This window comes from Phocoena sinus, chromosome 7, assembly GCF_008692025.1.
Source record: "Phocoena sinus isolate mPhoSin1 chromosome 7, mPhoSin1.pri, whole genome shotgun sequence".
Classification (NCBI taxonomy): Eukaryota; Metazoa; Chordata; class Mammalia; order Artiodactyla; family Phocoenidae; genus Phocoena; species Phocoena sinus.
Window position 1 is genome coordinate 19380613 of NC_045769.1, and position 15545 is coordinate 19396157.

General features: G+C 38.2%; 1 protein-coding gene, 1 non-coding gene and 1 pseudogene across 8 annotated transcripts in view; 2 read left to right on the top strand and 1 right to left on the bottom strand.

Annotated features, from left to right (window-relative positions):
- USP37 (ubiquitin specific peptidase 37) overlaps positions 1-15545 on the top strand; it is a 92062-nt gene that overhangs the window by 71948 nt on the left and 4569 nt on the right. For 4 of the 7 annotated variants that reach the window (XM_032637248.1, XM_032637247.1, XM_032637252.1 and 1 more), the window contains 4 exons: positions 3223-3389; positions 5937-5997; positions 12491-12606; positions 14096-14165. In XM_032637248.1, the coding sequence (XP_032493139.1) occupies positions 3223-3389; positions 5937-5997; positions 12491-12606; positions 14096-14165 (414 nt within the window). Of the gene's footprint in view, positions 1-3222; positions 3390-5936; positions 5998-12490; positions 12607-14095; positions 14166-14894; positions 15034-15545 lie in introns of all 7 variants that reach the window. The other 3 variants (XM_032637251.1, XM_032637253.1, XM_032637250.1) reach the window with 2 other exon arrangements.
- TRNAR-CCU lies at positions 732-804 on the top strand. The gene has a single exon. It is a non-coding gene; the product is annotated as a tRNA-Arg (tRNA).
- On the bottom strand, positions 6035-7878 carry LOC116756587 (annotated as a pseudogene).

The window sequence follows — 15545 nt, forward strand, 5'->3', positions numbered from 1 at the left end:
CACTTAATCCAAGCTTCTCACCATGGTCTATCTTTACTTTCCCCCTCTTTCACTCTTCTGTTTTAGCCATACTAGCATTCTCTCTGTGTCCCTCATGCTAAGCTCATTTTCATCTCAGAAGCTTTGCACTTAAGCGCCTTCAGGGCAAGGGCCATCTTCCCCTAATTATCACTATATCCCCATCTTCTTTAGCAGTGACTGGCATATAGTAGATTCTCAATAAATATTTGGGGCTCATCAGATTGGTTGTCTCATGAATCAACTGAGGAGGGGAAGGAATACTGGTTAAGTAAGGTTTTACTGTTAGTCAAAGGGAGGGGAAGAGTGTATGCAAAGGCCCAGACATGAGAAAGGCCATGGTAAGTTAGTGGACCTACAGAAGTTCAGAATGATCTGCATGGCTGGAACATAGTGTTGAGGGGGAAAAGCAAAAAGTTGAGACTAGAGAATTATGCAGTCTCCAGTTTTTACATGGCCTAAAACCATGTTTAGGAGTTTGGACTTTTATTTCAAAAGCATTAGGAAGTTACTGGATAATTTTAAGCGAAAAAGTATTTGATAAAGATTTATATTTGAAAAAGATCATTTCTGGCTGCAGTGTAGCACATAAATTAGAGAAGAACCTAAGTATCTTGTGAGACCTGTTAGGCAGTTATTGCAGTAGTCCAGACCAAAAGTTAATGGTGCCCTAAGCCAAGGTTTTGGCATTGAAAAGAAAAACAGTTGGGACTTCCCTGGTGGTCCAGTGGTTAAGACTCTGCATTCCTAGTGCAGGGGGCCCAGGTTCGATCCCTGGTCAGGAAACTAGATCCTGCATGCCGCAACTAAAAAAAGATCCCATGTGCCACAACTAAGACCCAGCGCAGCCAAATAAATAAATAAATATTTTTAAAAAAGAAAGAAAGAAAAACAGTTGATGGATTCGAAAGATAATTAGGAAATAACGATTTATGTAATATGAAGGGATAAATGAGAAGTCAAAATGACTCCCAGGTTTCTATCTTCAAAAAAAAAAAAATAACAACTAAGCTGGGTGGACAGTGATCTCAGTGACTGAAATATAGAATGTAGGAAAGGAGCAGCTTTCATTTGGGGTGGGAGAAGCAGCAGATGATATATTTAGTATAAGAATGTTAGTGTTTTAACACATGGTTCCCCTCTGTGTTTTTTATTTCATGGTCATATTTGTTCCTAGATCTGAAATGTTTTTTTTGTATCCATCTGATAATCTTGTCCTGAAGACAGATGTATATTGATTTTTAGCATCTTAAAGTAAACTTTCTTACATCTGTTTTCTATCACATGGATTAATTGCTAGTGTAATTCTAGGATTGTGTGAGGTACATTGGTACATTGAGTGCTGAAAATTATTGGTTAAGAAAAATTGTGCCTCTGTCATCTTCTTTTTATGAGTATGTTTTGATAATAAAAGTAATAATGCTCATCTTATGCCCTAAAATAGCAGCCTCAACTCCCCAATCTTTCTTCCACTTGAAACGCTCAACATCAAATAACTTTGAATATCAGGGTTCCAAATTTCCAGAAGTGGTCTGATTGGTTGATTCTTTCAGGTATTCATTCCTGGTCCAGTAAGCTAAGGCCAGAGGGACAGGTGGGACCTTATACGCCTCAGAGCTGCCCCTTGGAGGCTATGGAAAATTACATTCTCCAAGAATGGAGGAGTATAATTTTTTTTAATTGGAATCGTACTGCTTTTTGCACTTAATAATATCCTGAGTTTCTTTTCCTCTTTTAATGAACATTCAGAATTAGTTTCAATGATAAATACTCAGTCAGCAAATCAGTTCAATTAAAAAATGATGACTAGGGCTTCCCTGGTGGCGCGGTGGTTGGGAGTCTGCCTGCCGATGCAGGGGACGCGGGTTCGTGCCCCGGTCCGGGAGGATCCCGCGTGCCGCGGAGCGGCTGGGCCCACGGGACATGGCCATTGAACCTGCACGTCCGGAGCCTGTGCTCCGCGGCGAGAGGGGCCACGGCAGTGAGGGACCCACGTACCGCAAAAAAAAAAAAAAAAAGAAAATGATGACTAGTTGCTGACTTAGAGTCTAAAACCAAGATGTGGTAAGCTTCAGAGTTGTCTGTGCTATGGAAAATCATCTGCCATCTAAATGGTTACAGTGCAGTATTGGGGCAGGTAAAGAGCACTTAGTAATTTTAAAACAATCCATGTGAAATAAATCTGTAAAGGTAGTTCTTGTTAACCAGTTGAATTCTTTTTATGAGAACTTCCTTAACTTACTAAGACGAAAATTTTTGCTTTGGTAAAGTGTTTGAGAAGGGAGGGAGGGAAGGAAGTTCCTTCCTCTTCTCCCCACTCTTACCTATATTAAAAATAATGAAATTCAGATAACCAGAACAAAATTATGCCTATATTATTTATAATAATAATAATATTTATAATAATAATATTATTATTCCAGCTAGCCATAATCTAGAAATTGAGAATGAACAGAAAGAAATAAAAGGTTAATATTTTTTCCTACCTCCTTGAATGAATGTTTTAAACATATATGTTGTCATATACTTGTATGGTACATGAGATGTTTATTATATATTTTATGTAGCTCTTTTGATTTAGAATATGTTCAAGGCTCATTTGATAATTAATGTAAAAACGCTCATATGACATACAGTGTAATAAATGGGAAAATCTCAGTATTTAGCTTAAGTATTCTATCCTAATTCTTACTTCATTTACCCTAAACAATACTTTATTCCTAGTACTTGGTCATGTGACATGACCTTTGAATATGGCTATTTATTCTTCTCCATCCTTAACCATAGTGTTTCTGATGATTGCTTAAGTTTCAGAACCATTGCTGTAGGTCAGTGTTTCTCAACCAAGGGCAGTTTTGTCCCCCAGGAGACATATGACAATGTCACTTTTGGTTGTCACAACTGGGGAGTGTGGGGTTGCTACTGGCATGTAGTAGGTAGGGGTCAGGAATATCGCTGAACACTATACAGCGTACAGGGCAGCCCTTCTCCCCGCACCAAACAAAAAATTATCCCACCCAAAATGTCAATAGTGCTGAGATTGAGAAACCCTGATCTAGATATGTAGTAAGGTGAGATTGTGTGTCCCAAGCAGGTATGTCTAAGGTTAGGATACATTACTCTTTGAACAGTGCATGCCACTCTAGTGCAGAGAGTTCAGTTTATAAGAGGATATCCCAGTTATGTTATGTTCTGCTTCCTCAGATCCTGCCAGTTTTACCGAGATAACTAAAGACTGTGATGAGAATAAAGAAAACAAAACTCCAGAAGGATCTCAAGGAGAGGTTGATTGGCTCCAGCAGTATGATATGGAGCGTGAAAGGGAGGAACAAGAACTTCAGCAGGCATTGGCTCAGAGCCTTCAAGAGCAAGTAAGAGATATTTATATTGCTACTTTCTCCATACCTATCTTTTCCAAGAAATAGAACAATAATAATAGTAAAAAACATTTGTTAAGCACTATGTGTCAGGCATTATTCCAGGTGATTTACATACGGTGAACCACTGAGCCACCAAAACAAAGTAAACTTGTTTGGGGCTTTTGCCTTGGGTTTGAAACAGAAACATTGGTCCTTTTTTTTTCAAAAAACCTAAATGCAACAAAATGTCTTGTTGGTTACCTCCTATTACTATAATTTATTGCACACTAAAGCAAGACGAGTTGTTAGAGATCATCCCTAGTCCAACTTTATTTTGCAAGCAGTTGAAACAGCCGATATACCATGATGATTTTATCATTAATATTTTAAGGCAAAATGTTTGTTTTGGTCATTTTCTCACAATATGAATCCTTTCCTATGAATTATTTGAACATAAAATTCTCAGGAATATTGTCTGAATTTTTAGATTTTAGTCATAGACTAACATTTTTCTGCTCTTTTCTTTATGTAGTTGTCTGTTCTTCAATTTTTAGTTCTTTATGCTTATATTTGCCAAAGCTGGTTGATTTGCACTGTTGCAGTCAGCTGAGGTATCTGACTAAAAGGTGATATTTTGATGGTTATCTAATCCTATACAATACATGTTAGTAATAAAAATTTGCCAAGACTCCCTAGAATGAATGCACAATTTTAGTGTTTGCAAATATCAGATTAAGAAATCTAATGTCACTAGAATATTGGGCCTTAATTTAAACTGCACATTAATATTATCTAGGGAGCTTTAAAAAAAATACGGATGCCTGGGTTGTTGTGCCCCTCAGAAATTCTGATGTAATTGATCTGGAGTGTGGTCTGGCATCCAGATTTCTTTTTTTTTTTTAATAAGGGTTTTTTTAAAAAAAAAAAAAACTTCCCCCAGTGGTTCTAATGTGCAGCCAAGGTTGAGAACTCCTGCTTTAAAACTATTTCAGAGCCACCTGTTCTGTATCCTTTTATTGATATTTATAAGAAGTACCTCCCTGGTTGCCTTGTCATCAAGATGTGTATATGTCAAACTATCTTACAAATAACATATAGTAATCATTTGTTATAGAAAACTTAGTGTAAAAGGCCATGGTTTGGTTTCTTAACAATAGTTCCTTATAGTGCAGAAAAAGAAAAAATTCAGCAACCCTCCTTTTCTTAGACAAAAGACATATTTTTCTTGTCAGCTGACCCATTTAAAACTATCTTATTTTTCTCAGATATGAGGATAGTATCATGAGATGAAGTTTCTTTAGTTTGGTATACCTGCATCATTCTATTAATTACTAAAAGAGAGTCCTTTACCTTCTTGTTTCAGCATAGACTTTATATACTTGGATAAATTTAAGTAATCATATTTCCTCTTAGAGATCACCTCTGTAACTTTCTTGAACACAGTATTATTGCTCCCAGGACTATAATGCAGAATAGCTCATTCTAAGCTTCTTATACATTTAAGTAACTTTAACAACAAGTCTAGAATTGAGATAAAACAATTTTTTTTTTACTCATGCATCCTTTGTAAGTTATCTTTTCTCTGAAAATGAGAGGGAAATTTTTTTTTGTGGTAAACATTTTCCTATTCCTTTTATAATGAGTCATCTAGTTGAGACATTTTCAGAGGTACAATTTTTTCCTAAGAAAACCTCGTATGTATTAGAAAAGCAACAGTCAGCAGCATTCATTTAGTATTTACCAAGCTTCTTTTACGTGTTTATGGTTTCTTTAACAAAAATAGAAATCTGTGAATAATATGTTGCGGAAATATTGTTTATCTTTTTTTTTTTTTTTTTTTTTTTTTTTGCGGTACGCGGGGCCTCTCCCGTTGTGGAGCACAGGCTCCGGACGTGCAGGCTCAACGGCCATGGCTCACGGGCCCAGCCGCTCCACGGCATGCAGGATCTTCCCAGACCGGGGCACGAATCCGTGTCCCCTGCTTTGGCAGGCGAACTCCCAACCACTGTGCCACCAGGGAAGCCCAATATTGTTTATCTTGATGTCATAGGCATAGGGTCTGTGCTAGAGCCAGCTCCCTGTCAGCTTAGGAGAGCCCACTATACATACTTCCCAAATCTGCATTCATAGTCACACTGGTAGCTTAAAATTGGCCATGGTAGGAGTATTTATACCAAGGAACTTGGCAAATCCTGTAAATCAGGGGAAGAAAAGAGAGCTATTCACTAAGTATCTGCTATGTTCCAGGTATCTCATACATGTTAGAAGAAAAGGGATTAATCATAATGTCACATTGAATGGCTTTTGGTTGGCAAGCTAAGCATCACTAACTAGAAAAGATAGCATTTAAGCCTTTTTAACCCCCAGGTTTTTGTTTTAGGAAGACAGTGTTGGAAAAAGTAAAGAACTTCTCCACATCCCTCAAGAGGTCATGTTCCAAACATCCATAAGATTATAAAAAACATTAGCAAATACTTTCAGAGCAGCGGATTTTATCCTCATTAAATAAGTTTAATCAATACTTCTTTAAATACCTTAGTTTTGTTCTTATCCCTTTAGGAGGCTTGGGAACAGAAAGAAGATGATGACCTCAAAAGAGCTACGGAGTTAAGTCTTCAAGGTATGGAGATTAATTACATTTTTTTAATATGCTGAAATGTATCACACACAGAAGAGCATATAAAATGTTTTTGTTATTTTTAATAACAGTAACAAATTTGAACACCTCCCAGGTAAAGATATAGAACCTTAGAAGTTACCTGTATACGCCTTCCCTTCCCTCCCTCCCAAAGGAAACCACCGTTCTAAAATTTGTATTCATCATTAGCTTACATTTAAAAAATAATAATGTTACCATGCATATTCATATTCCTAAACAATACTTCTTTGACATTTTAAATATGAGCTTTATTTTAAAGTTAAAGAAACACTGAAAATAAACACTTTTTACAAATTATATCAAACACTTAAATCATAATCTGGAAATGTTAAACATTAATTCTTAATTCAAAATAATGACATTCATAGAGTACATCCTGGTGCTGGCCAATATGGAATTTACTTAAATCTAGTAGATTTTATGTAAACTTAACCATTAATCCTTCCTAAAATTCGGTGATTATGATTCAACTTTATAAGGTTAAGCAAGTCTTCTGTGTAATACCCTCATATAACTTTTTCAAATACAAACATTTGTACCAGCAAGGAAATTATTAAAACATATATAAATTATGCTGAGGGGCTTGATTAAAAGGCTTTCTATAGAGAGAGAGGCATCTCACCTTAGAAAGCACACACACACACAAAACCACTTAATAGAATATAAGATGCCAGGACATTCTTTTAGTCATGTTACACAGCACACTGCACATTTATAAGTGTCATTCTATTATGTATGAACTGAAAACATATATTTTTTAAAAGCCCTTGCCACGAGAGAGTGGAATATGCCTGCATTAAGCACAGAAACGCAGAGCTTTTTACAGGATGTCAACTGACGGCCTGTCTCCAGCTGGCTACCAGGCGCCACTGAAAACTGTCACCACCCTCAGAAAGGCAAGATGTTCTTGTTAATGATGTCCACGGCCTCCAGAATCTCCTCCTCCTTGATCACAAGCGGAGGTGCAAACCTGATGATATCACCATGGGTTGGCTTGTCCAGAAGTCCATTATCTCGAAGTCACAGACATACCTTCCAAGCATCACAGTCTTTGGTTTCTCTAATAACAATAGCATTTAATAATCCTTTTCCTCTTACAGCAGTTACAATATCAGAAGGTAGCTTCATGCGTTCATTTCTCAAGATGATACCCATTTGTCTGCATTTTTCAGCAAGGTTTTCTTCTTCCGAAACCTCAAGGGCTGTGATGGACACTCGGCAGCCTAGTGGATTGCCACCGTACATAGAACCATGTTCCCCTGGTTTAATGGTCAACATTATTTCATCATTATACAACACTGTGGATACAGGGTATAAACCACCAGAAAGTGCCTTTCCTAGAAGAACTGTATCAGGTCTGACATTTTCATGATCAATAGCCAGCCATCTACCAGTTCTGGCCAATCCTGTCTGTATTTCATCAGCAATAAACAGAGCCTGGTGCTGGGTTTAGAGCTCTTGCACACCCACAAGGTAGCCTGGATCCAGAACAACGCCTGTTTCACCCTGAGTTGGTTCCACCACGAACGCCACAACATTTGGATCCTGAAGTGCACACTCAAGAACAGGCAGATCATTATATGGAGTGATTTCAAAACCTGACATAAATGGTCCAAAACCATTGTAACTGGTTGGGTGTGTGGAACCTGGAGATTGCAGACAATGTTCTACCCCAAAAGTTTCCGGCTGCAAAAAACAATCTTTGGGATACCCTTCTCAGTAGTATATCCCCATCTCCGAGCAAGTTTGCAAGCACTGTCTCCAGCCTCCACTCCTGTAATCATAGGAAGAACTTCGTAGTAGTTCAAAAGTTTAGTAACATACTCTTTTTTTTTTTTTTTTTTTTTTGTCTGCGTTGGATCTTTGTTGCTGGACTCGGGCTTTCTTCAGTTGCAACGAGCGGGGACTACTCTGTTGCAGAGCGTGGGCTTCTCATTGCGGTGGCTTCTCTTGTTGTGGAGCACAGGCTCTAGGTGTACGGGCCTCAGAGTTGTGGCACGTAGGCTTCAGTAGTTGTGGCTCGCGGGCTCTAGAGCGCAGGCTCAGTAGTTGTGGCACATGGGCTTAGTTGCTCCACGGCATATGGGATCTTCCCGGAACAGGGCTTAAACCCATTTCCCCCTGCATTGGCAGACGGATTCTCAACCACTGTGCCACCAGGGAAGCCCTAATAACATACTCTTTGTATTCACCAGGCATGTTGTTGTAGAAAGCTCTAGACGTTAAGGTCACTTTATCCACCTGACTTTTCGAAGCATTCAGTCTTTGGATGACAGTGCCCTTGGTTGATAGCACTGTAAGCACTCAGAAAGTCAAAATATTTTCTGCCTTCTACATCCCATATGTAAATACCTTTTCCTCTCTCCAGGGCTACAGGTAAAGGGTGGTAGTTGTGGGCACCATATTTAGATTCCCATTCAAAAATGTAATAAGAGGATGGAGGGCCTTGGACTGTGTTTTTAATTGCAGCAGATGTTATTGGGTTGGTCAAAAAGTTCATTCGAGTTTTTCCGTACCATCTTGCAAACTTTTTGGCCAACCCAATAGCAGAAGCCACTGAAGAATGAATTCCACGGTGAAGGACAGCAACAGTCTGCACATGTGTGAGTCTGGAAAACATGATGTCCTTCAAGTAGGAATATCACCAACCATCCCTTCTTCCCACAGTTCAGATTAGAATACAGATTTTTAACCCAAGATCCAGGGATGGTCTTCACAGGGTCCAGTAACTCCTGGCAGCACCTCCAAGACCAGCTCAGGACACGTGGCATCAACTGAACAGCTGCCCTAAACAATATATTTTTTTAATTTTGAAAAGTGAAATAGCAAGGACAGTCTATCTGTAATCCACCTGTATGACAGAGCAATACTGCCACTGTTAAGACTGCTAGGAGAAGATAATGTGACTTCAGTTTCCCCGTGAATTTACAAGAGCTCACTCTGGGGAAGCCAGTGAGCAAAGTCGTGAATGAGTATTCAAAAGCGTAAGGTTCACCATAGTCAGGGGATTTGGCAGAACTAATTTATGGACCATGTGCTGGAAGTCTACCAGGACAGGTAGTCACGGGAAGTGAGCTAACTGTATTTTCTAAGATCACTCTGGTCTTTCTCTGGCTGTGAGAAATAGATTAAAGCAAAACACTTTGCTGGTATAAAATGAGTGTTCTAGGCTGATCTAGACACCAGGGCATGGTGGAGAGAGCAAGCGTTTCACTGGCAGATGGTTGAGACAGTTACAAAGAAGAATTCAAGCTAGGCTCACCTAGGCATTCTGTCCTCAGATTTAAAAGATGGTACAATGATGGTGATGAATGGCTGTCTCAAGTCATATTGTTCCAGTCTGGACTGGTTGCCCTCTACATCCGTGCGCAGATATCCTGAGATCTCCCTAACCATTCTCCAGGGGATTCCCTCTGATTCGCTCTTTTGTTTGAATCTCCCATTTCCTGTATGACTCTTTTCTCATCCTTTGTGTACTTATGCTTTGATGGAGAGCATCCCCAGTAGTTTTCTTTTTTTTTTTTTTAATTTTAATTTTTTTTTTAAGAAGATGTTGGGGGTAGGAGTTTATTAATTAATTTATTTATTTTTGCTGTGTTGGGTCTTCGTTTCTGTGCGAGGGCTTTCTCTAGTTGTGGCAAGTGGGGGCCACTCTTCATCGCGGTGCGCGGGCCTCTCACTAGCGCGGCCTCTCTTGACGTGGAGCACAGGCTCCAGATACGCAGGCTCAGCAGTTGTGGCTCACGGGCGTAGTTGCTCCGCGGCATGTGGGATCTTCCCAAACCAGGGCTCGAACCGGTGTCCCCTGCATTAGTAGGCAGATTCTCAACCACTGCGCCACCAGGGAAGCCCCCCCAGTAGTTTTCTTGAAGAAGAGGGGATGTGACTTAGATTTTTTGGAGGACTTGAAAGTTTCATTCTGCCCCAGTATTTGACTGATAGTTGGTCTGAATATAGAATTCCGGGTTTACAATCATTGTAAAAGCATTGTTTCCCCCCACCTTCATGCTGCTGGGCAATGACAAAAGTCTTGTTTGCTGGGTTGCTGTATGAGAAGTCTAAAGCTGTTCTTTATTCTGATGTGACATCTTTTTTTCCTGAAAGCTTATAGGATCTTCTCTTTGTTTCCATTGTGATTAAGTTTCACAGTGATGTGCCTTGATGTGTGTCTGTTTCATCCATTTCTGCTGGGCACTTAGAGGATTATTTTAATCTAGAAACTTTTGTCCTTCAATTCTAAGAAATTTTCACTGATGTCCTTCATTCTACTTCCTCTCTTTTCACTTTTTGAAACTCCTGTTATTCAGACGTCTTAGTCTGATCCTCTGAATTTTCTCATCTCTTCTGTTTTCCATTTTTTTGTTATTTTGCTGTACTGCCTGGGAAGTTTCTCTGACATTATCACCAACTCCAAACTTTTTTTTAGTATTTTATTTCTATCATACTTCTAATTTTCAAGAACTGGTTTTTGTGATTGTTACTTTTTTATAACATTTTGGGGTGGGGGTTTTCAGAGAAGTAATACCATCTCAACTCTCTGAGGATATTAAATATCGTTCATTTTTTTGTTTATTTGACATTTCCATCTCCCTGAATAGATTCTCTTTTCTCCAGATTGCTCTGTCCTGTGTGTTTATTATGGTCTTTATATTCCTTGTTAGAGTCTTTTTTCAGTTATCTAGTAATCCTTGGCTGTCGGCTCATGATTAAGAGTAGGGGACTAGCAGAAACTAACACACCATTGTAAAGCAATTATACGCCAATAAAGATGTAAAAAAAGAAGAAGAGTAGGGGACTAAAAAGATGATTGGAAGCTCTGAGTATATGAATAGCTAGGACTTGTCAACTTTGAGTTTTACAGGGATTTACTGTTTGGGGGATGATGTTAATATTTTAGGCCTTCCCTTGGGCTGGTAAGATTCCTAAAGAAAGTTTTCTAGTCTCTTGCCCTTGACTACAGGTAAAAGATGTGGCTGCCAGAGTTCTAGAAGCCAAGTATAGGCATAGGGCTGGGGGTGGGGATGGGAGTTATATTCATCTTTCAATATGCACACTGTCACCTACTCCCCTGTTTTCAGTATGGTACTCCCCTGTGCCTGGAATCCTCCAATCCAGAGACTGTTTTACCAACTCTCCAGAGAGCAAAGCTGCTGACTTCTGTCATTGCCCAGCAGCATGAAGTAAGGGGAAGTGGATCTAGGAGTCTGTAACTCAAACAGCTTTCACCTAATGCTTATTTTTTTTTAATTAATTAATTTATTTTTAATTTTGGCTGTGTTGGGTCTTCATTGCTGTGCGAGGGCTTTCTCTAGCCGCAGAGAGCAGGGGCTACTCTTCGTTGCAGTGTGCGGGCTTCTCATAGTAGTGGCTTCTCTTGTTTGCGGAGCACGGACTCTAGGCACGTGGGCTCAGTAGCTGTGGCTCGCGGGCTCTAGAGCGCAGGCTCAGTAGTTGTGGCGCACAGGCTTAGTTGCTCCACAGCATGTGGGATCTTCCCAGACCAGGGAATGAACCCATATCCCCTGCATTGGCAGGTGGATTCTTAACCACCGCACCACCAGGGAAGCCCCACCTAATCCTTATTTTTATCCTCTTCTTAGCCTCCAGTTTTAGAGGTACCTGCTATTTCCAAGTTGTATGTCTTTTGAGGACTCTGTAATATAAATTGGATTGGTTCTCAACTTTTCCATTACTGGCTTAGGTTTGACTTTCTTAGGTCTGCTAAGTCAGTCACCCCTCTATATTCCAGAGTCCAGAATTTTGATACTGTAGTCTCTTCCTGTTCTTCCCATTCTTAAGTGTTCATGTCTTTTAAACAACTCTATAAAACAAAGAGTCATTTATGCACAGATGCTCCTGGGATTCTTTATTTGAAGCCATTAGTAAAGATGGATTCTTCCAGTGGAAACACATTATTAAAAAGAAAAATTGGACCTTGAATTTGTTTGTTTAGTATTCTAGGTAAAACTTAGGAGTTTAAGGTTGGATTTCCATTATTTTTGTTAAATTTCAGAGTATGATTTAATGTTGAAGAAAATGAAAGGATGTTGATCTTCTTATGGTCTCTCTTCTGTCAGATAATTTATGTTTGCTGGTGGCACCTGTAGTATACACCAAGTGTGTCAAATCTAACATATAGTTTATATAATAGAGAATTCAGTGAAATTGGATTATCTGTAATTTTTTTGTCAGTTTTATTCCTTTCTTAAAAGAGTATTATCCCCTTTCATATAAATATATTTAAAACAAAAGGGAACATTTCTTTTACAGATAACTGGTGCCTGAATTTTTATTCCCTAGAGTAAGCTGGGTGAATTGGAACCCTAATAATAATATGTTTTATGTTTCTTAGAATGATAAAATGTGTACTTCAAGCTGTTTTGTACCTTCCCAATCGTATCTCTTTGTGTCTCTTCCAAGAACTTTTACAAGACTTTGTCTTTGTGTTCTTCAGAGTTTAACAACTCTTTTCTGGATTCAGTGGGCTCTGATGAGGACTCTGGAAATGAGGATGTTTTAGATATGGAGTATACAGAAGCTGAAGCTGAGGAACTGAAAAGAAATGCTGAGGTGGGTGATGTTATATTCCCTTTGTAGGTCAAGTAGGTCAGTACTACTCCTGTTGTTCCTTATCTTCAAAAGCCCCACTGTCAGTGTCCATTGCAGGTCCCCTTCTGCCCCTTTGGCAGCCATCAAATGGTCTTCACTTTCTCTTGGCCTTTGCTCCTCATTTCTTACACAGAAGATTCAAAACAAAATGAAAAAAACAAAACCACACATCCTGATCACCTTATGTGCATGTTAGGTAATAACTTAGTAATAGTTCTCAAAGTCGTATGTATATTAAATCACCTTCAGTTCTACCGAAACTATTTTATCTTTAAGGTTAAATACTAAAAATAGTTGATTGTTACTCAATAAAAACTGTTGATGACATTAACTAGAGCACTTGAAATCTGTTTTTACTCTAAATAATTGCTTTTTCCCCATTTTCCAAATTTTTTGTAATTTTAATTACCCAGGATCCCACTATTCTAACACAACTACTGTTAGCATTTGATATATTCTTTTATCATCCCTACCCCAAAGTACCCCAAGTATGCTTTTAAAGTCATAGAATAAGTACAGTTTTTATCCTACTTGTTAAAGACTATAAGCATTTTATTTTTAATGGCTATACTGTATTCCATCAATGAACATGCTATTTATTTTATTTAATTTTTAGTTAACATTGAGCATTTAAGTTGTTTTTTTTTCATTATAATAAATATAGAGGAACTGTATATGATTGTAGTGTTTTCTATATTAGGATTTTCTTCTTTAAGGAAATTCCCAGAAATAAATTACAGCATCAAAGTTTTTGAACATTTTAATGCTCTGGCTTACCTATAGCTATATTTCTTCCCAAAATTATATCTTATAGTGCTGCCTGAAGTCCATGAATATCACTTTTCAGTTTTGTTTTACTTTTCTGCTAATAATATTTTAATAGCATTTCAAAAAATATTTAAAATGTAAAAGTTCATCCATAATCCCTACAGCAACACAGCAACTCTTTTCATTTTTTCCATTCTGTTTTTCAGTACTTAGCCATTAACATATCTATTTTATAGAGCTATAGTTATGTGTTTTCATGTAAGTTTGAAAAACAAGTTAACATGTTGCTGACCCACATATTTTTTCTTTAAATAACTGAATGATACTGTACTGAGTTGATATACCAGTAACCATTTAACTGTTACTGAGCGTATTGTTAGTTCCAAATTTTCATTATTATGGATAATGCTACAGTGAATAATTATATACATATATACTGTTTCCTTCTTTTGCATTATTAAGATAAATTCTTGGGGAGTAGAATTCTTGGGTCAAAGGATATGAACAATACCGACCACTGGGTTTTTTTGTTTTTTTTTTTTTTAACAGTGGGTTTTTTAATTGAGTCTAACCCCCCACGCATTGAAACTTTGCCATGTCAGCTTTGATAATAAATTTAAAATTCGTGTTTTGCTTGTATTCAGATGAAGAGTTGAAAGTCATACCCACTTTTGTTTTCCAGACAGGAAATCTTCCTCACTCCTATCGGCTCATCAGTGTTGTCAGTCACATTGGTAGCACTTCTTCTTCAGGTAAATGGACATTAAGATTTCAGCATTTTATAAATGGACTAGCCAGCATTTACTCCTCATTGGGTTGCTCTGAGCCTAGCTTTGTGAGGTGTAAGTTAAACGCATCAAGAAAAACTTTGAAATCTTTTATTTGATCACACTAAGTGTGAATTGTGTTAATAGGTACAACTGTTTTGATTTCTCTATTCACCTGTGACCCAAATGTCCCTAAACAAAACATATTTATCAAAAAAGTTGTCCTGGTATAGTAAGGTGAAATGGGGTTGGCTGTTTCTCTTTCTGAAGCTTCCTGTCCCTGAGAAAAAGTCAATATATATATTTTTTAATTTATTTATTATTTTATTTATTTAGTTTTGGTTGTGTTGGGTCTCCGTTGCTGTGCACGGGCTTTCTCTAATGCAGCGAGCAGGGGCTACTCTTCGGTGCGGTGCGCGGGCTTCTCATTGCAGTGGCTTCTCTTGTTGTGGAGTGTGGGCTCTAGGTGCGCGAGCTTCAGTAGTTGTGGCACACGGGTTCAGTAGTTGTGGCTTGCGGGTAGAGCACAGGCTCAGTAGTTGTGGTGCACGGGCTTAGTTGCTCCACAGCATGTGGCATCTTCCCAGACCAGGGCTTGAACCCGTGTCCCCTGCACTGGCAGGAGGATTCTTAACTACTGCACCACCAGGGAAGCCCCTTCAATACGTTTTAAAAAAATAAATAACCTTAATTTTAAGATTTTATTTATTTCAGGTCATTACATTAGTGATGTGTACGACATTAAGAAGCAGGCTTGGTTTACTTATAATGACCTAGAGGTATCTAAAATCCAAGAGGCTTCTGTGCAGAGTGATCGAGATCGAAGTGGTTACATCTTCTTTTATATGCACAAGTAAGAAACTTTGCCTGATCTGAAGCCGTGGGCTAAAAATCACTTGAATTCTTTTTTTTTAATTTTCTTTAAGGATAAAATGTTCCCATCAGTTAATTGGTTGAGATTTATGATATTTATTGTCTTTGCTTAGGGCTCATGTCTTGATATCTCCAAAATATTTTTTTCTCTTAACTCACACAGTAGAATCTAGGTATAGAACTTAAGATCTTTTTATGATGGAAGCTGTCCTGTCATAAAACTTTTTGGTCTCTCATTGTATCAGCTAGAAGATCTGAGTTATATGGATAGGAACTACATAGCATTTCTACCAAAGCTAGCTATTGCCATTCCTCCCTAAGTATTTTTAAGAATCGGCACATGGGGTTAAGATGGTAATAAAATGAATGAGCTGCTTATTTAATAAAATTTAGGCATCATGGGATTATGCAGCCTTTATCAATGTTTATTTTCTGTCTATCCTCTGTCTCTGTTCACTGAATTTCCTATTTAACTTTTTGTTTTATTTTAAG